The following is a 23,580-nucleotide window of genomic DNA, read 5'->3' as shown; positions in this document are numbered from 1 at the left end:
TAATAGATAAATAGATTGAACGAATTTAGTACTGGACAAATTTAAACATCTAAACATTTGTAGGGGTATGAAGTAACTAGTAACGTAGAAGATCAGTGGCTTGATAATATTTGGGATGAAACTACAATCTGATATGTGAGTAATAAATGGATAATTTTTAACATTTATATATTATCAAAGAATAAAATTAAAGATGTAGGATTGTAGGAAACTAAAACTAAAGTACATATGAAAATATATTAGAAAAAAAATATACATTTCAAAAAAGAATGTAGTCCATAATATATTTTGCAAAATACACACGAATATATTTTCTAAAACTCAAACCCATATGTTATAGGATGATATTTCTATCCCAGATATTTATTGATAACACTTATAATTGATGAGAAAAATACTTAATTATTAAATTTTAAACTTAAATATATATTTCAAGTCAATCACAAATAATACACTTTTAGGATAGAAGATATATTCTAATCTACCCTTGTTTTTTGTTTTAATGTTAACTGTAAGTGTAATTTCCCAACTGATCCCTTGGAGTTGGAGTGTGTTAAATGGGGAGAACATTTTCTTAGCCCAAAACATATACAATTTTATATATTACTGCTTATAATCGATTAAAAAAATATTTATTTATTAAAATTTTAACTTAAGTAATATACACGATCAGATATTATAGATAGGGCAGATGTGCTCCCTGTTAAATGTGCATCGCCTCTTTCTCGATCTGCGTGTGGGTATTGCATCCAATCCATGAAGCCCTCCTGCCAGTTAATAGGACACTGTCGTTTCCCAATAAAAATACTTCAACTTTCCTGTCTCCATCACGACACACGCGGTAGCTTGCCACTCCAATCCCTTCTTAAAGCTAAACATCTCCATACATAATATTATTTATATATATATATATTTTATAATTTATTACCTATTCTATAAATTAACAAAAATATATACATTTTTAATGATGATAAAGATTATTCTTATTTTTATTTAAGTATCTAAACTCATATTTTTATATTTTATATAATAAATGGTGTCTCTCTCATAGTATAAATACATGAGTGTTCTTGTCAAATAAATATTTTATTTGATTCCACATTACCTTCTAAAAATAAAAAGATATTTATGTGTCGTTAGTATAAAATTTATGCACGGTCAATATATTATTTATCATTTATTTATATTGTTTTTAAGAATAAATGATAATTAAAAATGAACAATAAATAATATAATAACATTGTGTAAAACTTATATAATGTTAGTGGACGCATTTTTCAATAATAAATACATGAATGTTCTTTTGTAATAAATATGAGAAAAAGATATATCCACTAGCAACATATGAGTTTTATGCATTGTCACTTATTATCCATTATTCATGTTTAATAATTGACTATTTTAAAATATAATACAAATAAATAATTAGTAACTATATATAAATCTTTATATTGATAGTATATATATATTATACTTAATAAAAAATAAGAATGTCACATTAAGAACATTTAATAATACATTGATGATAGCATATGTTCTTAACCCAATATTCTTTTATCTTTAGCATTACTTACGAGTTGAATTTTGTAGGTGAATTAGAAAAATCTAAACTTTATACACATGATCCAGCCATGAAGTGGAGTATATTTCTTCCTCCCTCCCTTTCCAACCGGTTCTACCGAACTCATAGGTCATCTCAACCGGCAAATGCCAGTGACCCCATTCTTCTTCTAATATTGGTTAAGTGATTGACCATGGTTGAAATTATTGCACAATGTTTTGACCACTCTGGTTAAGTCTTCCTTTCTCTCTCTCTCTTCTTACATAGAAAAACTAAACGCTGTGTGTGTGTCTTGGTTTTACTTCCAGATTTTAATTTTAATTTTAATTCCAGTTCTGCTTTTTCTGTAACCGTTTCTCACCTCAGAGAAAGAGAAACGAACGTGGAAAATTTCAATTGAATTTTATACCGAACATAGTTTGTGAAATTGTTTTTCTTTGTTTGAAGAAGCTTTGTTGTGATTTTTTCCACTGTTTTTCTGTTTGTTGAGAAGGTAGGAGTGTTTTTTTTGTTTTGCGTAGAATTTGAGCAAAAGAGTGTTTCAGATGAGAGATTTGTGGTGAGATTCAGTGAAAATGGCAACATCGGAGATAGTTATGAAGGGTAATTGTTTGAGCCATAACAACGACGGTTGTGGTGGTGGTTCAGAGGGACAGAATGGTAATTTAACATCATCCAAGGCCAGTGGTAAGAAGATAAAGATAAGTGATAAATCAGTCAGTGTTATAGTAGTTTCTATTATTGTAAGGGCTTGTTTGGTTCTGATGTTTTTTGTTTTATGTTTTTAGATGCAGAAGCTGCACTTTACAGAGAGCTATGGCATGCTTGTGCTGGTCCTCTTGTTACTGTCCCCCGAGAAGGAGAACTTGTCTTTTATTTCCCTCAAGGTCATATAGAACAGGTAAATTAATTTTTTTTTGGTAATACCAAGTGTACATGGGTGCCCCTTCTAACAAGTGTCGCTTCCGGGAGTCGAACCGTCGATCTTTTGGTCATCCCTGGATCTAGTGGCTTTATACCTCTAGACCAACGACATGTTGGTAGGTAAATTAATTAGTTACATGATTACTTTTTGGGCAAATTAATTTGAATTAATTTTCCATGCACAAAAATTATGCTTTTACTTCATAATCTTTTATTTATATTTTTAATGAAAAATGAATTTTAGGGTGACCCAATGCTTTCACCTAGTGGGATGTGAGGAAGATGCACACAGCCTTAATGAAAAATGAATGAACATAAACAAAATTCCTAATTGAGTCAGGAGTTCTGAATTGCTTCCTAGGACTGAATTTCTGCTCTAAATGATGGTTTTTAATGTTTTTCTATATTCTGTGAGGTTTAAAAAATGTTTTAATGAACGAGGCTATCAGCTAATGAGATCTGGGGAGTATATGTAGTCTTCCCCTCGTAATTGAAAACTTTTGTGCGGTTTATTTTATTTAATTAATATTTTTTGTTTTGCTGTGAAATGAATTAGGTGGAGGCGTCTACGAATCAGGTTGCAGACCAACATATGCCTGTTTATGATCTCCCGTCTAAGATTCTTTGTCGTGTCATCAACGTGCAGCTGAAGGTAGTGTTGTTCAATTTATTTAACTTTTTAATCATTTTAAAAAATTAATAATTTCCTATGCTTTATACTAACAGTTACAGATTTGCTTATTAATAACGTAAAAAGTGATAAACTACGTAGCCAAATACACTATAGCAAATGTGGTTTAGAAGGAAGCAATAGTCATAGAGTTGTACTGTTAATTGATGATTGATTATTTCAGGCGGAGCCAGACACGGATGAGGTTTTTGCCCAATTGACCTTACTTCCTGAGTCAAACGTGAGTTCATAGTTTGTTTAGTCTTGCTAATAAAAAACTATTGACTCAGTAATTCAGCTAAAAACTTGTTTTTTATGATTTTTCTGTTGGTTTTGAATGTGTTGGGATGGCAGCAAGATGAGAATGCTGTTGAGAAAGAGCCTCCACTGCCTCCACTGGCGCGATTTCATGTTCATTCATTCTGTAAGACTCTAACGGCCTCTGATACCAGTACCCATGGTGGGTTTTCCGTGCTGAGGCGGCATGCCGATGAATGCCTTCCACCACTGGTTTGTTTTTCATGTGTTTTCCTCTTTTTGTTGTGTTTTATTTTCTATTTTATTACTGCTGACAGTTTGAGGTATTATTTGAATGTTGGCAGGACTTGTCAAAGCAACCACCCACCCAGGAATTGGTGGCAAAGGATTTGCATGGAAATGAGTGGCGATTTAGACATATCTTTCGAGGTAACTACTAACAAATTATTTTCATTGTAGCTATGTAGTTTTGGGATCATATTCTGTAGTATATGTCTTTGTACTTTGTTGTGTAAGGATTGTGACTGATAATACATCTTTGGCAAATTCCACCAGGTCAACCCCGTAGACACTTGCTACAAAGTGGTTGGAGCGTTTTTGTCAGCTCCAAGAGGCTAGTTGCTGGGGATGCATTTATATTTCTAAGGTCGATTCTTCTTTGAATAGGATTTTGAACTGGATTGGTTCGTGACTTTTGTTTTCTCCATTTGTATTGGGACTCTAAATAATTTAAGGACTTGCAGAGGTGAGAATGAGGAACTTCGAGTTGGTGTCAGGCGAGCAATGAAACATCAGGGTAATGTCCCATCTTCAGTTATCTCTAGCCACAGCATGCTTCTTGGGGTCCTTGCTACTGCTTGGCATGCCATCTTGACTGGAACTATATTCACTGTTTATTACAAGCCCAGGTCTGTAACTTTCTTGAAACTATCTACCAAAATGGGTATCATGGTTGTTCAGCCTGACCTCTCAATATCATGTTCTAATGACATGTTTCGTGTGTCTCTGCATTTGTTCCCATACAGATGTGACTGGAACAGGATTAACAGAATTTCTGTCACTATTATTTTGCAGGACCAGTCCCGCTGAATTTATTGTACCGTATGATCAGTACATGGCATCTCTAAAAAATAATTATACCATCGGGATGCGGTTCAAAATGAGGTTTGAAGGTGAAGAGGCTCCAGAGCAGAGGTATTAATGGTTGATGTTGTCTTTTTTTATGTGTGACTTGTCATCATGTATGCTGACTTCATTTTGCCCCATATGCCTCTCTTCCCATCGATATAATGTATCTGTCAGTGTTATAGTCTTATTACTAAAGATTCAATTTGAATGGTAGAAAATTACTAATATGGCTTGTTAAAATTGTAGGTTTACTGGTACAGTTGTTGGAATAGAAGATTCTCACTCAAAAAGGTGGCCAGATTCTAAATGGAGAAGCCTCAAGGTCATATCTTTAATCTTTGTGCAACTATGTCTGACTGTTAAATTGGCTGTGCTATAATGGATTTACTCTTGTTCAGGTGAGATGGGATGAAACATCTAACATACCACGTCCTGATAGAGTTTCACCTTGGAAAGTCGAGCCTGCTCTTGCTCCTCCAGCTCTGAATCCTCTTCCAATGCCCAGGCCAAAAAAGCCTAGGTCTAATGCAATTCCATCATCCCCCGATTCTTCTGTCCTTACTCGACAAGGTATGATATCTGTTGTTTCTATGAATTCTCTCGGCAGAAGTATTCGTTGTTCAAGTGTAGCCTAATATGTTTTAGGTGATTTAACAGCATCATCTAAAGCAAGTGAAGACCCTTTACCAATAAATGGATTCCCAAGGGTCTTGCAAGGTCAAGAGTTCTCGACCTTGAGAGGCAATTTTGCAGAAAGCAACAAGTCTGATACTGCTGTGAGGTCTGTTGCTTGGCCACCAGTAGAAGATGAAAAGATTGATGTTTCTACGTCAAGAAAGTATGGGTCAGAGAACTGGATGTCAATGGGGAGGCATGAACCAACCTATTCAGATCTTCTGTCAGGCTTTGGCGCTGGTGGAGATCCTTCCCATCCATCCTTGGTTTATCAAACGGGCCATGTAGCTATTCCTGAAAGAATGCATTCTTTGAATCATGAAGCTAAACTTCATGTGCATCATCCATGGCCTGTAATGCCCGGTAGTCTATCACTGAAGCTCATGGACTCTAATTTGAAAGAGTCTGCTAATGTTGATACAACTTACCAAGTTCGAGGGAATTTGAGCTATAGTGCATATGGTGAATACCCCATGTTTTGCCATGGTCATAAAGTTGAGCATCTGCATGGAAACTTAATGCTACCCCCACCTTCAACTCAATACGAGAGTCCTCGTTCAAGAGAGCTTATGTCTACTCCAATGTCTGTGAAAACTAGTGAGGCTATGACACTTAAAGATGGTGACTGTAAGCTATTTGGCATCTCACTTAGAAGTAGCCCTGTTGCTCAAGAGCCTTCTGCATTACAAAGAATTGGGACAAGTGAGCCTAATGGTCAAATGTATCTTACATCTCACCAACAACAAAATTCTGAAAATGATCAGAAGTCAGAAAATTTGAAGAGTTCCAGACCTTCAGATGGTCTAGTTGCTGCAGATGACCATGAAAAGTCGAAAGATGTTCAAGCCAAACTGTTAAGTGGTTCTGCTCGGAGCTGCACTAAAGTATGGTCCTTTACTATTTTGATTTATTGAAAAAATGACAGTTGGAAATTTGCAAGAAGATTAATCAATTGCTGTTTGTTTTTAGGTTCACAAAATGGGTATTGCACTTGGTAGATCTGTCGACCTGACAAAGTACAGTGACTACTATGGATTAATTGCCGAATTGGATCGACTGTTTGAATTTGGAGGTGAATTAATGTCAGCAAACAAGGATTGGCTTATTGTCTATACTGATAATGAGGGTGATATGATGCTAGTTGGTGATGATCCGTGGCAGTAAGGATCTGTTTTTATTAGTCTTTGATTAGGCACTTACATTGGTTGTTTTATTTTCCTTAGAGAATACATTATTTATTAAGAGTACATTGGTTGTTTTGTTTTCCATGTCGGTAAGGATCTATTTTTGTTAGTCTTTGATTAGGCACTTACATTGGTTGTTTTGTTTTCCTTAGAGAATACATAATTCATTATTCTGTGTTTCATTCAGGGAGTTCTGTGCAATTGTTCGCAAAATTTATATCTACCCTAAAGAGGAGATTCAGAAAATGAGCCCGGGGACCTTGAGTTCAAAATATGAAGATATTCAGTCAGCTAGCGAGGGTGCAGATGCAAATGAAGTTGAAGGTGCAGATGCAAATGAAGTTAAAGGTCAGATGAATCAGAAGTTAAATTCTGAAAATGGCTTTGACACCTGATAATTATTAGATTGATTCCCATAGCCTCCAGGTAATTTTCTGCCTCCAATTCTAGTTAGCACTGAATTCAATGGTATTTTAGTTAGTAGATTGATTCCCATAGCTTCCAGGTAATTTTCTGCCTCCATTCTAGTTAGCACTGAATTCAATGATAATTTGCCACAGTCAATGTTGTTGCATGTCAATTTCGAATCTAATTTAGTACAAGTATCTCATGGTGTAACATTTTGTTTAAATTCACAAATTTCAGGCTTTAAAAGTATGGGACTACTGTCATGAAGCCATCCATCCAGTTGGACAATATGACCTTAAAAGATGGAGTGTATCAAGTGACTATTTTGAATCAGAGTGTCGGACGTACTCTGGTATTATTAGTAGTTTATGTTTTCGCCTATAGTTAATACTAAACAATCCTAGTATGTAGTCATTGTGTTTTTGAACAAGGTGGTTTGGGATATAACATAACCATCCTGCCTAGTCGTATTGTACAAAGTTGTTTCCCTTGTATCTTGAACACATTAATCTAATGAAGTTCATATGGTTGGTAACCTGTTTTCATTTTTAATATCTCTTCTAAACCGTAATTTGAGGTAGAAATTATTGCGGATACCCATTTCAATTTTTCAGGAATTGTACTGAAATTTTCTTTAGCCACAGATTCCTTGAGCAGCATTGGAATGATTGTTTCATATAATACTCAATTTGGAACTTGAGTCTTTAATCATTCAAAGATCTTACTTTTTTTAGTGAAATGTATTGTGGTATGCTTAGGATTCACTAGTTGTGGTGTGGTCCTGGTGTCCTTGGATACTTATGGCGATTACGTGATGAAGGCTCCTAGGATGCTCCACCATTTATGGTCAACAGTGTTTCTGAAAATAATATTGCTATAATGGCACACTACTGGACCACATTTTTCCCAGTGGTCCAACTTCTCTACCTTAGGCTCATTGAATTCATCATTTTGATTTGATATTAATGGATGGTTACTGTGGTTTGTGGTTGGTTAAACTTTTTGTTTTGCTAATTTTTCTACTGATGTGTGTGTGATAATCTTTTCTTCTATTTTTGTTGGTTTGAAGGGGAGGTCATATTAAACGTGTGGTGAGCATGGTTAATTGTGGGAAAACAAAGGAAAAAGTTGCTTTGAAGTTTTGTCCCTTTTGAAAACTGACAAAGGGACAGGGACTTGGACATGGGAGAACATCTTCTCTCCAATGCTTTGTCACCCCATGGATATATACTTATATTTTAATTAAATTTCACAAAATAATATTAAAATATTACTTTTTTTTTTTTCTTTTTTCTTTTTCTTTTAATTGAACGATGCTTTCTAATTGGTTTGGAACATAAAATGTGATAGGTGATTCCACTCCATGTGTCAAACCTTAGAGTTGGTCAGAAAATAACTCAATTATAGTATAATATATTAAATATCGAAAAGCTTAAATGTTCACAGAGCAGCAACAGGAACGAAAAAAACATAAGGGCAAGGTGACATAAAAACCAAACAGGGCAAGGTGCAGTGTAAGTGGATGGTCAAAAGGTTTCTTAGTAGAAAAGCAAGTCAATAAAATAAATTTAATTTTTTTATTAAGTCTTTAAATATGAGAAAAATATGTATTTAGTATCGGTATAAGAGTTTTTATACTGTCACTATATTATTCCTATTCATTTTCAATCTTCATTGACTTTTCAAAAAAAATAATCTAAATGAATGGTAAATGATACAATGACTGAATATAATTTTTTATGCTATCCGTGCATAAATATTATACTCTTTAAATATTATATTATTATTAATTTTATTTCTAACTAATCCTAAGCTTTGGCACATGGCATGTGACAACATGGGGGAGATGTTCTCCCTTAACATACAAGCTGCGCAACAAAATAATGAGTATAATATTTATATACTGTTAGGATAAATATACATACTTAACATTCATTTGGAATACATTTTTGAATCATTAATGATGATTGGATATAGACTATAGATGATATAATGATAATGTTTAAATTCATACACTATTAGTACATACATTTTTCCTCAATGCATTCATATATCTGTGGTCACTTCGGTATTTGTGAAACTACCTCAACATGAACATGATCCAATTTAGATATTGGACCATTCAAACAACACTCAAAAAGTTGATTTAGTGAAAATATATAAATTATATAGTCTATGCATTTTTTTCCTAGATGCATTCATATATCCCTTGGTCACTTAGGTATTTGTGAAACTACCTCAACATGAACATGATCCAATTAAGATACTGGTACCATTCAAACAATACCCAAAACAGCAACAAAAACGATCTCAGACAGACAAACGGTTCAACACAAACATGTAAAAGGTGCTAAAAAATTCAAGAGGTAAAATTCATGTGAAAATGTCTTCCAAGTCCACATACATAAACTGAAGTTACTAGAGCTATAGTAGACATAAATTGTGTGCATTAAATAGTAAAAACAGAAACTAGCTAATTTGGCTCTTGGAAAGTGCAGCCTAAACTTTGTATCTGGCCAAAACACTATATCATGCCAGGAAAGCCAACTGAATCCAATAGTACTGCTTTGATTTGCTCCGGATGAACATCCTGACCTTCTATACATTGCTGAAATAGAGAGAAAAATAAATGAAAAACCAAATGATCACTTCTACAACACACTAGCTGTCATGATTTTGAAACTCCTATTAACTTCAACAACAAAAAGGGTGGCCAATGCACGAGGCTCCTACTTAGTGGGATTTGGGGAGGTAGATATATGCAGCCTTAGCACCGCAAGTGGAAATGTTGTTTCCAGGATTTGAACTCGTGACCTCATGGTAACTAAGCAATAACGTTACTATCGCGCTAAGTACACCCTCCTATTAACTTCAACAGTAACCTTAAAATGTTCAGGAGAGACAGAAACTAATAATAGCATTTGGAAAATGCTTATTTTACATCTCTTTCTCTCTCACATTTGTACATGTAGAATCTAAGTATAAGTATGCAGAAAATGAGATAGGTTCAACTATGTATAGCAAACCAACAATAGATAGGATACAAAGTGTTGGCAAATAGAAATTGATCTACTACTAGTCTGGATATGCTACATAATTTGATTTCTAAGTGTTCATAACAGAAGAAAAATGTTACCTCAGCTCTAAAAATATCCATAGCAAATCCATTGAAGCAGCTGATAACAGCCTGCTGAATGTCTAACCCCATGTTATCCAAAGCCCTCATGGTTGAGAGCAAGATACCGGGTTTGCGAGAACAAAACATGTGGATATTTACAGCTCTTCCTTCGCGCAATCGAACCTCGACCTATGTTTGGTCAAAATGGAAATTGTATAATTGCATTATGAAACTATATGTTAAACATACTAATAGCAAAATAGAGAAATGCTACTATTTGACAGAATTTAAGGGTAGTTGTTAAATGAAATAAAGCAGAGGGACTACTCTTCCATCCAAGATTCAAAAGGTATATATGTAAACCAGTTCTTCTTAAAATTTGGCAGAAAAATTCTACCAATATTGATAAATCTAGACTTGGTAATAAGATAAACTGTTCATTCCACCCCAAAAACTAGCCAATGCTTAGTTCCTCATTAAAGCACACAACAAAACTTGCTTGTTGTCCATATATCCTATATCTAGTCATAGGAATAAAAAGTAAGATGCAATTCCATTTCAGTAAATATGTAGGACACTATGATTCCAATCTCAACAATTTAGAATTTAATTTTCATCAAACAGTTCAGATTTCCCAAATCACCATTTTATAGTCACTGAATCCAAATCTAACCATGCAAAGAATTGATATTTTTTTCCAAACAAACTACTTGTAAAAAACTTGACTTTTAATTTTTTTTGGTAATTATAACTACTACATGTATACTAAGTAGAAATCTCGTACATTTGATCAACTGAATCGTACAAGTTCCAACATTGAAGAAACAACATTACCCTGGCAGGTTGGCCATTGGGACTTGGCAGTGAGCTAGGACATAGTTCTTCTTTAATACGGCTCGGCAGTGTAGGTGTCAAAGGATGGAAGGTTGAGGAGACAGGGGTGAGTGAAGAGCTACTAGGTGTGGACTCCAATTCATTATGAAGGTCATTGATCCTTTGCAGAAGTTCCTTCAGATATTCAATTGCATCCCCAAGGATTGAAGCCCTGTCCATCTATTTCAAACCAAAACATGTCACATGGAATCTACAAATCTAGCACAAACCACAGTAACAACTAACAACAATTTCAAGCTTTCAAGTGATGTTATGTACTTATGTTAGCTAATTAGTTTTCTCCAATTCAAGTGGTATGATAAAAATTTCTCACAAATCTAAGTTCTGTAAGAATTATGCACCATGTGGTGTAACTATCATTTAAAGCTAGCTTGGTTCTCTCATACCAATTCGTGCTTCTTTTCCGAACTGATTTCTTTTAAGGAACGAACTGAATCTTTACCTACAGTTTAAGTAAAAGAAAAGAAGAATAATTGGTAATGTACACTCACTTACATGAATGAGTTACAACAAGCAAGAAAGAATTTTATCCTTGAATTTCTTGTATGGTAAAACAAAAGTTGATTCAAACTCATAAAAAGCAACACTAAAAATGATTGTGCATAGAGCTATAGAAATCCTACTGAATATATCCCTAAGGTACTGATACTTGACAGGGTAACATACAGCATACTACGTACCTACATCCGTAGCAAAGAGAACCGCATATCACGTGACAAACACCTGACCATATTTCCATCTGATGGACTTATCTTAACATGTACCATAAAAATTGACATTTCACACATATCACAACTTAATAACTTAAAAAGTAACAACTGAGAATCAATAACTGGCATGAAACTGAAACTAAGAGGGTGAAATTTTTCTTACTTTGCTAATCTTTGGAACAACAGACCTCAGCATATAGAGTCTATCATTGAGCTTCTTCCTCCGGCGGCGTTCCGCCATCAAATTCTTAGCAGGCATGCCCTTCTTCTTCCCTTTCTGATCCACAACACCACCAGTTACAGTACTATTCCCATTAGAACTATTTCCACCATTCCTACCATTGTTCTCTTCCACCTTATTATTACTCTCAGTCAAATCATCAGAATCATAGTTTAATCCAGACCCATCAAAGCTTCCATCTTCAACATCTAATTCCACACTATTACTCATCTTCATCATCTTCCTATCACTCCCTTCACCAAAAACTGAACCACCAATACCAACACCAATGCCACTTTCTGATCCCATGTTTTTTCTTAGTGCTGCTCTCTTCTGAAACAAAGTAGGTTGTGCTCCAGATGGAGGCAGAGACTCAAGGGGTCTTAAAATCTTGGATCTGTTCAGAAACATAGCCTTATTATTCCCTCCAGAACCCTCTTCAAAGTTGTTCTGAAAACCTGCAAAGTTGGTTGTGTCTTGCTGCAATTGGATGATGCTTGATGAGGCTAAGTTAGGAAGTGTACTTAACTGATTCTTAGAGTTCAAGTCATTGAAGGCACCCAATAGTGTAGAAGAAGTTCTGTTGAGCACTGATGGTGAAGTAGTTGAAGCTTGAGGCTCAAGAAACCCCACCTCAGAACCCATCTCAAAAGGGTTGTTATTATTGTTGTTGAGAAGAGAAGAAAATGTGTTTGGTTTGGGAGGGAGAAAGTACTGGTGCACTTGTGAAGGGTCAAGGTTGTTGAACATAGAAGAAGAGGGAGAGCAAGAAGAGGAAGAATCTATAGGGACATGGTGGTGGAGTAAAAGGTTATCTGTAGGGTCAGCAAAGTTTGGAGAAAAGGTCATGTCCCTAATCATATCAGTAGGGTGGTTTTGGATACTGTTGTTAGCTATGTACCATTCTTCATCAACAACCTCCATCATGGGTTGTTTGAAGCCACATATAGAGCCTAACTCATCTCTTGTTTCAACAAAACCACAAGTGTTTAAGTTTGTGTTTTGCACTTTGGTGTTTCTAAGCCATGAAGGTGAAGCACAATCTTGGTGTTGGTTTTCTCTGTTGTTGTTGTTGTTGTCATGATCCATCCAAGAAACACTGCTTGTTCTAGACATCATAGTTTTGGAGCTTTGGTTTTTATTATCTTTGGTTTGTGAGAAAAGGGTTGTGGCTTTGGATAATGGGGTTTGGTTTGGTAACAAAAAGAAAAGAACTTGACAAGGGGAATTGGTTGAGTTAAAGGAAGGAAATGGAAGGGATGAGAAAGTTGCACAAGGAAAAGGGCATTGTCTTTTCTCTTCTTTTTTTGGATTGTGATTGTTTGAGATAACTCAAACCAAGCATAACATGTTAGTTCAAACGTTACACTTATCACCGCTTCCCCATATAGAGTTACAAAGCCATGATGAGTTGGATATGGTTGATGAGCATCACATAATTTTCACCCTTTTGTGAATTGTTTTTGCTTCTGCTTCTATCTGTGTTTTTACTCTAGGAAAAATGTTTAACCTGGGTCCTAAGGTTTTCAGAGTTTTACTATCACAATTGTGACTACATTATATCACAATACTCAGATAGTAATAAGTTTAGTAGTGTTAGGTAATAGTGTGATAAAATAGTGGTTCAATTGGTGATTACATATACATGCATATTAGAAGTGGTGTAAATATTTTTATTTACACCATCTATTAAAACAATATTCATAACTTGGTGGTAGACCATAGACATGTACTATAACTATAAACAAATGTACTAGTCGTCTGTATCATCATTCATAAAAATATTTTGATAAAAAGTAAGTTGTTTTCATAAATGTTTTGTAATTTTAAATGAAAATTAGTTGACATAATTGATACAATTTAAATGAAAATTGATTAGTATAACCAATTTGATTAATTTTAACCGATATATTTATATGATCAGATAATTGTTATAATGTATCAATATAATAATCAGTTTACCAATTGATATAGTACGGTTTATAAGTCTTGAAAATCGTGACTTCAAAAGCTTATTTTCATACCTTTGTCCGTAAATTTTGTTTTTGTAATCATTGCACTTTTACTTTAATGAAATTCAGTTTATAGTAAAAAAATAATACAACAATATTATTTCACTACATGTTCGAGTGAATGGGGTGGTTTTGATTTTATGTGGTCTCATAATCACAAGACATGTGCATTAATTCCATAAAAACAAAAAAGAGTCCTTTTTGTTTCTGAAGTTATCACATGTTATGATTGATTTTATTATTGGTTATATTTATAAGCAGATATGGTATATCATTCTTGGCATTAGTGAGGGTAACTGTAACGTGTAAGAATGTAAAAAATTTGGTTGTTTTATTTTATGTAAAAAAGCAAATGCTTAAGGTGAGGGACATGATAATAAGTAATAACCAACTTGTGGTCCAAATAGTGCAGGCAGAATAGTAGATTCCATGCAGCTTACAGCTATGTTTTCTTCCTGTAACTGTAAAGTACCTTGTTTGCTTTCTTTTCTTTTTTACTATGAGTAATAATTTTTTTATTGGTAGTAACTAATGCATCTTGAAATAAGATACACTTAGCATCTAAATATTTGTTAGCAAGGTAAATGGGTTATATCAATATTTATTGGGTCACTATCAATTTTTGATTCATATAAATGACACTTGTTGAAAGGGAGCAATTGTATGTCTCGGAAGAACCGAGTTTCTTATCCATAAGGTGACATATACTCTTGGTTATACAAAAAACATAAATATATTATATTTGCACGCTCTTATTGTTATTGCATCATTCATTATTTATATTTAATCATTAATGATATTTAAATATTATACAAATGAATATTGAATGTATATCCATATTTTTTTTTTTACATAAATATTACATTATTAAAGTATTAGTTATTAAAAATCTAAGAATGTTGTTGATATATGGATATTTCTTTATATAAATGATGAATCTGTTTGAGTTTAAAATATGTGCACCGATAGTGTAAAGTTTTTTACACTGTCAGCACATCATTTATCATTGATTTATATTACTTTTATTTAAGAGTCAATGATGAATAATTTATTCAGAGTGTAAAAGCACTTAGTAGTGTATATATATTAAATCTTCTTACTTTACGTAGATGTCACACTCTTTAGCATATTTTATTGCTCAAAAGAAGCTACTTTTATTATAAAAGGAAACTAACTGTATGGTAGAGAAAGGGTATGCAAGTTTGCTTATCACACAGATTGATATGTGTGTTTGGCATCTAGTTAGAAGCCTTTAGAATTGAGTTTTTAGAAAAGAATATTCCAAAAATTCCATTTATTCAATCACCAAAACCAAATTGAGTATTTAATGATTACTTCTTATCATAATAATCCTGTAAAATTAATTACTTCCCATTCATATCCTTTAAATTTTAAATTGAACGTTATTTTGTAAATCCAAATCTAAAATTAGTTTCATTTACATTCTCCAAAGTAATGCACCTTCTACAAATCCAAATAATAATACAAATAAACTCTTAATTATGGGGACAATAAAAGCCGAACCCATAATAATTCATATGAACCCAACTCAAGGAGGAAAACTCGTTGTAATTAGGTTCAGGTTTGAGTAAATTCCAATCTCAAGTTTAAAACAATTGATACTTTACTTCGAATTCATCCCAATCCATTACATACAGTATTGTTACCGGTTTTTGTTTAAATGCAGTATCATTTCTTACTTTGCTATCTTCTGTCATATCCTAAGAATACATGACAATGACATTATGTAGTTATTTAATGCGGAAATAGTAAGCATTATCCAGTTTGTATTATACAAGCACTGTCATAAAAAATAACTGATATATTATATTATGCACAAAGGCATCAATTTTGAACTATTTTTTGGGTTTCCGTTTGATTCAGGTTACCCGAAACTCAACGGATTTGGGGATGATATTGCTAATTTCAATTCCATTGAGTTTGGATTCGGGTTTTAAATTTCAAGTTCGTGATTAGGTAAACATAAAGTTGATCCCGATCTATCCCATTATCATTCCTACTCTAAATCCAAACTAAACTTTAACCCAGTTCACTTAAACTCAATGTTCCAAACATATTCTCCAACACAATATAACTTACAAAAGATTGAGATAATCTAATTTCACTTGCAAAATTTATTAAGGAGATTTATCCATTAAACAAGAATAAAGATGAGAATGAATAACAACCTTAACTAAAAAAAACATTCATGCAATATGAGTGTGGGAATGTGTAATATATTGCCAAACATGTCCTATAAGGATTCATTTGTAAGTTAGATTTTAGAGAGTGAAAAAAAAATCTTTATAGTCATCTAACAAGTATATAATTCGAGACTTTTAGGTTTGTTTGAAAGTTGAATTTTGGAGGGGAAGGAAGGGAAAATGAAGCCTTTAGAGGCACCCACAAGTATATTTCATGGCTCCAAGCCTTCCATTTCTCTTAATTCTCATCCAAAATCAAACTCTCAAACTAATCCTCAGAGTTTATATGTAACCTAGATTTTGAAGATGATGAAATAGAATAATGAACCTTTAAGATTATCCCAGAAGTGTATTTTAAAGCTTAAGTATTTTCCTTGTCTTTCCTATCCTCTAAAAACTCAAACTAATTCTAAGAACCAACGGACGTTGGTTCAAGTGGTATATACTTGATTCACCTTAAGTAATAACCGGGTTCAAGTCTTATGGATGGAAAAAATGTATGTTGGAAGAGTTAGCCCCACATACCTGTGGATGTTCCCAGCTTGAACAGAATTGCCTCAAGTGTGAGGATACATGTGAGAAACAAAAAATAAAACTATAAGAGAATAAGTACCCCGTACTCCACGTATCCTCTCAATTCACCTTTCATTGGAGTCTCTTTCTTAGACTAGAGCCTTTTCTCTCACCATCAAACTGTTTGATCACCTAGCCTCAATCTCCATATTGCTTTATTTGCTTGAATTTTTTTACAGTAAGGATCTATTATGGTTCCATAAAAAAAAATTGTAAGTATTAATCTGGTTGCTAAAAATTAAAAAAAACTAACAATGATTGCAAAAACATTAAAAATGAGTTAAATTAATCTTTTTAATATTTTTGTGACCTCTTAAACAAGTTATTTTGACTCATTTTTGTGATTTTTTATACTAGTTTGAATTTTTTACTTTTTCGAGAATCAAAATGATAGACATGAAAATTTATAAGGATCAAAATTGATATTTACTTAATCTTTTAATATTAGAGTAAAGACCTATTTTGATCTCTTAAAAGTTTTATGTGTATCAATTTGGTTTCTAAAAATTAAAAAACTCAAAATAGTTCTCAAAAATATCAAATGGAGGTTAAATGAGCTATTTTTAGCATTTTTATAAAATCTCATAGAGACTATTTTGACTTACATTCCCAAACTTTGACTACTACTTTGGTTTTTATTTTGTAAGGATCAAATTGGTTTATACTTAAATTTTCAAGGACTAAAATGAGTATTCACTTTTAATATTATTTTTAGTATAGTGAGAGGCTGTCTTTTAATTTATAATATTGTTTATAGTTAATTTTAATATTAGAATATGATTACTTTTTTTAGTAATTTGTTTAAAAAGGACCCATTAAAAAAAGCATAGTATTTTGTTTGAATAATCAGATCGGTCTAAGGCGGTCTAAGGTGACTAGTATTGACAATTAGGATCGTTCTCATTGTGTTCACACAATATCTACCTAAATTAGAGTGAACATGAGTATACATATTTTAAAATAGGGTGTAAAATATCATGTTCTACCCACCTTAAATATGGGTAGACAAGCTTGTAGGCCACCATAAATATGAGTAGACAGGCTTGTGAACCACCCTAAATAAAATTAAAAAATACAAAATGTATATACACTGACCATACAATAATTTGCATACAAATGTCCTTATCATATTAAACAATACATGCAAATAGAACAATATATAAAAATACAAATGCATGTAGATAATATATATGAAGTACATAATTTACATACAAAATAGAAATAGTACAATACATATCCATATACATAATATATAAAATATAAATGCATATTTATAATAAGATAGTGAATATTTTCTCATATATAATATATAAACACATATAATATAAATAGAATATATTTTCTCACATTTGATAAAATACATATACATTTACATATTTTATGTTCGATATTTGATGTAATAATGTCCAAAAGTCGCCCATATTGCTCATTTGAAATATCCGTAGGCAAAAGTAACATCTTGTATGGACACTTTAGAGAAGATAAATAGATTTTTTATACTCTGACCGTCCAATAAGTATGAGCAGATTTGATTCAAATTACCAATGATAGAGATGACTTACATTACTTTTCAAAAAATATATATATTAAGCAATTTGTTAATATATGTTCCATAGCACATGTTAAAGTTACTTATAAAAAATAAGTTTTATAAGAAAATGAATTAGTTGTTTATTGTACGAGAATATCATTGATTATACCATAAAATATTATTGCTTAATTAATAAATGAAAATGAATAATTGTAATTATTATAGAGATAAAGAGCAAAATAGTTTAATACTACATAACTATAATCGATAGATATATTAATTAAATTTCTTAATTTGTAGGCCAAAATTTTAAAATTATTACATAAGAATAGTGACAATAATAATACTTCATCTATTCCATTTTTTTTATTTAAATTTTTATGTTTTTCTAAATATTTTGATATTTTAGAAAAACAACACACATTTATACTTTACTAGTTAATCATACTCTTATTTATTTTATGTATTCATCCTTTTTACATCACATTTCTCCATTTCCTTTATATTTTCTAATATAAATTTAAATCATATTATTATAGTCAATTTTTTACATCATTTAATATTCTCTTAAACTATATATAAATTTAAATATTAAGAATTAGTAAAAGGGAAGGAGTAATATGATTAAGACGTTAAAAGGATGCTATTTTAAAATTTTCACTGAATATTATGAAGATGGTAGAAAACTAGAAAGAAATATAGTAAACAAATAATGAGGGGAAGGAAAGGTGAATATATAAGAGGGTTTGATCATGATCTCAAGTATCTCGTGAATCTTTTATGGTCACCGCAGTTACTGTCCAATAGAAACTATGACACCTCTCACCCTTCATTATACCCTATGCCTATGGGACACTCTACTTCTCCTTCTTCCACTCTTACTTCACTCTCAGTTACATCTCTATCACCATCTATCCGTTATTTATTTTATTGTAAAATATTATACAGGAATATGCTTTTATTTTCCCTTTTAGCTTTTGTGATAATAAAATTACAAAATATAGAAATCACCAAATAATTAAAAAAATTGAGTAGTTACTTTATCACAGGGCTGTGATTCTAATAATCGTTATCAATATTTATATATCTAGGACTAGCAATAAATCGAACCAACTCGGTATTCGTTTGAAACTCAATTCGTTATTTAGTTCGATAAACTTGGTTCATGAACCAAATGAGCTGAACATGAGCTGGAAATTGAGCTCGTTAAATAAACGAGCCGAACTTGAGTTGAATATAATTTGACTCATTTAGTTCATAGGCTGGCTCAATATATATAAACTAATTTTTAAGTTTATTATGACCCTACATTATTTTTTATATTTATTATTATTATATATAAATAAGATTATATTTATATATATAAAAGAATTTTGAAGTATTTTTTCAAAATTTAATTAATTATTTGAGTTGTCCAAATGAATTATTTAAACTGAACCGAACAGTTCGCAACTTTAACCGAGTCGAACTCGAGCTAAAATAATAACTCGTATCGAATTTGAGTCGAGTTTCGAGCCGAACCAATCATTATCGAACTGAACCGAACTGAGCTTTGGTTCAACTCGGTTCAGCTTGTTTCCGACCCTAATTTAAAGGGTCATAGTATTATTTTGGAGAGAGTTTTGTTTAGTTAGCACTCCTTAACTTCTATTATGGAACAAACAATATTTATCCTCCTTCCATCTATTGACAATGGTTATGTATCTTGTTTGCCTGTTCCTTTGCTAGTTTTAAGTTTTAAAGGGAAGATAAATCTTTCAAACTATGAAATATATTTATGAGATTATTCTAAATTTTTCTATTTACTTTGTGAGAATTGAATCGTATTAGGTGGTTCGACCAGTTTGATTACTGACCGGACTTGAAAACAGTTACAGTTTGCAGTCTTAATCAAATGAGAGTTTGATCGCTTTGAACTGGGAAAATTCCAGTCCAACCATGTTAAACTTGGTTAAACGAAAATAACCCGGGAAGTAAACAAGACAATTTACTTAAAATTAAAAAAACAAAACACTACTATAATATTTTATTTTACTCCGATCCAAAAAATATATTGAGAGATGTTATTTCTATATAAATATATAATTATTAATTATCTAAAATTTTAAAATTATACATAATTATATATTTATCAATAAAAATTATTAATTATATATGAAATGACCCGATCCGATTAGACGATTTAACTGTTTAAACCTAATACATGATTTTTATGATTTGATGTTGGGTTTGGATTTTACAACATTGAGAACAACAAAAGAATGTTGACTTTACAAATTAGTCTTGGACTAATTAAGTTAAAAATGGATTGAGTGATTTAACGATAATATCTTTATTTGAGTTTTAGATTCATCTGTATGTAAAAAATATATTAGGACATCCAACCATATATCAGAAAATTAAGCTCTCATAGATTAAGAATGAATGATACGGAGAAAAAAAATATTGGATTCATTTTATAAGAGGAGATACACTTACTCCAAAAATAAGTTTAAAAAACTTACTACATATCTTATTCATCCATTTTGGAGAGAAATTTAATGGTTGAAATTAGTAAGTAGATCCAAACTATTAGATTTCCCTAAAATAAATGATTAAAATGTGGAATAAGTTTTTTAAATTTATTATTGCAATACATACAAACACATCCATTTTAGTAAAAAATGTAATAATAATAACAAATTTGTACTATAAAATCACAATGATCAACATGAAAAGTTATTTAGGCGTCATAAAATTAAAAGGTGAATAGTAACTGGGCCCACTATTGTGATTGTATTTACATCATGCATGTGTAAATCTGGGCCAGAATTTAATGCTAGAAATTGAAATGAGATTGTATGATTTGGTCAAAAAATGTTTACAAACCAGAGGGACAAGAATCTTAAATAAGTTGCAGTGAGTGTGTGCTGTGCTGTGAATGTGGGTATAGGGAAAGAAAGATACTCTTCATTATTATTTCTCCACTAACCTCGTGACCATGGGACATACAACCTTAATTTGCCCTACTCTTCTGGGTTATGACATCATCCCAAAATATTTGAATTCTGCTATTTGCTGAACAAGTTGTTCTCTAATGTACCATAAACCTAAAATCTTTAATTGCAACACAGTAATTTTGATACAAATATCTCAAATTTGTGGTATGTCACAATTATATAGTGCAAAGGCCATAACCCAAGTTCAGCCCATATTAGTTTTTTAATGTTTGTCTTAGTTTGACACCAGCAAGAAAGAAAGGAAACCTTTATTATCTACTTTTTCTAAGAACAAGTGCAGAAAGGAGGAAGACGAAGCTATAACCTCCGAATCAGAAAGTTAAATAATATGGTATATGGGGAAAGTTAGTTTCTAGCTAACCAAATTAAAGCCTAATATAAGAAACTACTTTGGGCTTAGAAAATCTAAAGAAGCCTGAGAAAATAATAAAAGAATTAAACAATAGTAGAAAAAAAGGAAAAAAAATGAAAAATGGGCCATGAAGTAACAAATTGGCCTATAACGAAATAACAAAAGAGAACCATAACATAAGATTAGCAGAAGCTAGGGTTGGAAACGAGCCGAACTGAGTTGAATCAAAGTTCAGTTTGGTTCAGCTCGATAAGGATTGGTTCAGCCTGAAACTTGACTCGAGTTCGATATGAGTTATTTTTTTAGCTTGAATTCAACTCGGTTAAAGTTCTCGAACTGTTCGGCTCAGTTCTAATTGGTTGATGAACCAAGTTTATCGAGCTCAATTTCCAACTCAAGTTTGGCTCATTTGGTTGATGAACCAAGTTTATCGAGCTAAATAACGAATCGAATTTCGAAGAAATACCGAGTTGGTTTGGTTCATTGTCAGTCCTAGTAGAAACAACTCCATAGCCAAGTCCTTGAAGCACGAGCAAACTAGAAATAGCTGGAAATACTACCTTTACACCTCCTCAAGTTGGAGTGTGTAAGTTGCAAAGTCCTAACTTGTGAATGAACTATATAAAAGACTTGGGATGTAAAGGCTCGATGAAGGCACGTGCAAGTTGTTCAAAGGAGGAGACATATAGAAGATGAACAATGCCTTGTTGAATTTTTTCTCCAACAACATGACCGTCAATTTCGATGAGTTTAGTGTGTTCATGGAAGACGGGATTATGTGCTAAATAGATAACATATTTGTTATCGCAATAGACTGAAGTAGGTTGTTGTAGAGGGAGTTGTATGTCATGAAATAAGTAGTTGAGCCACTGAATCTCACATATAAGTCTGCCTAATGCTCTGTACTCAGCTTTTGAAGAAGATCTATTTACTATATTTTGTTTCTAAGTTTTCCAAGAAATAATGGAGGAGCCTAGGAATATGCAAAATCCAATAATGGATTTTATGGTATCAAGACAACATGCCCAATCGGAATTAGAAAATGCAAATAGTTTGAAGGATGAATTAGAAGGAAACCTGAGTCCTTGGGCAGGAGATAACTTGAGATAGTGCATAGGGCTGCCTTGTAATGGGAATCCATTGGATTTGCCATAAAAGGCTAAGTTGTTGAACAAAGTATTATACGTCAAGCCCTTAAATAGCAAGATAGAGTAGTCTATTCATTATGCGTCTATATGTAGAAGGATCAAAATAGGAGAGCCGTGATTAAGTTGTGTTGTTACCGTAGTTTGCAGCAATTCTAAATGGCACGATATAATACTTACTGGCTGAGTCACGACCAAGTCGCTCTCTTTAAGACGTTTCGTGGTACTGCCCAAAATGTGCAAGCAGACTATCAACCACGCCGTCCCCAGGATAAAACAGCCCATATCTCTGTTATCGAATTCTTACTGCACTGTAAGAACCGATCTCGAATACACCCACACAATATGGCTACCAGTGCCAATTCTCGAAATTACCCACAATATGGCTACCCGTGCCAATTGTCTTCCCTCAATACTGACTACCAGTGTCAGTTCTTGAAATCCCACAATATGGCTACTAGTGCCAATTCTTTACCCATAATACTGACTACTAGTGTCAGTTCTCGAAATCCCACTTTGGCTACCTGTGCCAATTCTTAAGTGCCACGGAAAGAAAGGGGGAGAAGTTTGCCGGAAATGAGTCGGCGGAATATTAGGGGGGAGAAAGAAAAGTTGAGAGGAAACGCCTTCAACTTTGCAAGTTAAAATGAAGGGTGAAAGCCTCTATTTATAACATGAGAAAATCTCATGTTCCTCATTTCTCCCATGTGGGACTTAGGAGCTTAATTTTTTATTTTTTCAAAACTCTTCCATGTGGGACTTTGAGAGTTGTTTTTTCAAACTCTTCTATGTGGGACTTGGGTGTTTTTTATATTTCACACCCAAAAGTTCTCACTCATGGTTTTCAACAAACCATGTTCCAACAATCCCCCACTTGAAATTAGAAAACAATTTCCGAGACTATTTGTGGTCTCAATAAGATTGTGCATAAACAAAGGTGTCATACGACTTAAACCTTTGCATAGTGAATAAGATCCAGATTTTACTAGAGTGACTCGTAGTCTTGAACTCTAT

At 32.7% G+C, this 23,580-nt stretch overlaps 2 protein-coding genes across 4 annotated transcripts; one reads left to right on the top strand and one right to left on the bottom strand.

Annotated features, from left to right (window-relative positions):
• The first annotated feature begins 1,772 nt into the window (after positions 1 to 1,772).
• Positions 1,773 to 8,016, top strand: LOC109337555 (auxin response factor 2-like). 3 transcript variants are annotated; one of them, XR_002106465.1, is made up of 16 exons: positions 1,773 to 2,248; positions 2,350 to 2,462; positions 3,042 to 3,137; positions 3,340 to 3,396; positions 3,510 to 3,665; positions 3,758 to 3,842; positions 3,969 to 4,059; positions 4,157 to 4,321; positions 4,488 to 4,607; positions 4,788 to 4,863; positions 4,940 to 5,111; positions 5,187 to 6,100; positions 6,186 to 6,376; positions 6,588 to 6,826; positions 7,046 to 7,160; positions 7,878 to 8,016. XR_002106465.1 is itself a non-coding variant. In XM_019574562.1 (15 exons), exons 1-14 carry the CDS (start codon positions 2,137 to 2,139, stop codon positions 6,793 to 6,795), a joined length of 2,556 nt encoding a protein of 851 aa, XP_019430107.1. In that variant the 5' UTR covers positions 1,773 to 2,136; the 3' UTR covers positions 6,796 to 6,826; positions 7,046 to 7,353. The 3 variants fall into 3 exon arrangements, 2 of the variants coding, with proteins under 2 accessions (XP_019430107.1, XP_019430108.1); XM_019574562.1 differs by lacking the exon at positions 7,878 to 8,016 and having other exon boundaries at positions 7,046 to 7,353; XM_019574563.1 differs by lacking the exon at positions 7,878 to 8,016 and having other exon boundaries at positions 1,774 to 2,248; positions 5,199 to 6,100; positions 7,046 to 7,353.
• A 1,118-nt stretch (positions 8,017 to 9,134) lies between these two features.
• Positions 9,135 to 13,141, bottom strand: LOC109337554 (transcription factor ICE1-like). The gene is made up of 4 exons (XM_019574561.1): positions 11,694 to 13,141; positions 10,761 to 10,979; positions 9,945 to 10,115; positions 9,135 to 9,416 (listed from the first exon to the last, which is right to left on the bottom strand). Exons 1-4 carry the CDS (start codon positions 12,867 to 12,869, stop codon positions 9,333 to 9,335), a joined length of 1,650 nt encoding a protein of 549 aa, XP_019430106.1. The 5' UTR covers positions 12,870 to 13,141; the 3' UTR covers positions 9,135 to 9,332.
• Positions 13,142 to 23,580: the final 10,439 nt, after the last annotated feature.

This window comes from Lupinus angustifolius, unplaced genomic scaffold, assembly GCF_001865875.1.
Source record: "Lupinus angustifolius cultivar Tanjil unplaced genomic scaffold, LupAngTanjil_v1.0 Scaffold_8_95, whole genome shotgun sequence".
NCBI classification, from domain to species: Eukaryota; Viridiplantae; Streptophyta; class Magnoliopsida; order Fabales; family Fabaceae; genus Lupinus; species Lupinus angustifolius.
The sequence above is the reverse complement of the archived record's forward strand: the minus strand, read 5'-3'. Positions and strand labels throughout refer to the sequence as shown.

Bases quoted from the DNA above. Each gene is read 5' to 3' on its own strand.
- LOC109337555 (XM_019574562.1), top strand. From the start codon at position 2,137: ATGGCAACATCGGAGATAGTTATGAAGGGTAATTGTTTGAGCCATAAC. The intron at 5,112-5,186 runs GTATGATATCTG...AATATGTTTTAG, and splicing joins TTCTGTCCTTACTCGACAAG to GTGATTTAACAGCATCATCT. The intron at 6,101-6,185 runs GTATGGTCCTTT...GTTTGTTTTTAG, and splicing joins CTGCTCGGAGCTGCACTAAA to GTTCACAAAATGGGTATTGC.
- LOC109337554 (XM_019574561.1), bottom strand. From the start codon at position 12,869: ATGATGTCTAGAACAAGCAGTGTTTCTTGGATGGATCATGACAACAAC. The intron at 10,116-10,760 runs GTAATGTTGTTT...GACCAAACATAG, and splicing joins CCAATGGCCAACCTGCCAGG to GTCGAGGTTCGATTGCGCGA. The intron at 9,417-9,944 runs GTAACATTTTTC...TCTCTATTTCAG, and splicing joins TGGATATTTTTAGAGCTGAG to CAATGTATAGAAGGTCAGGA.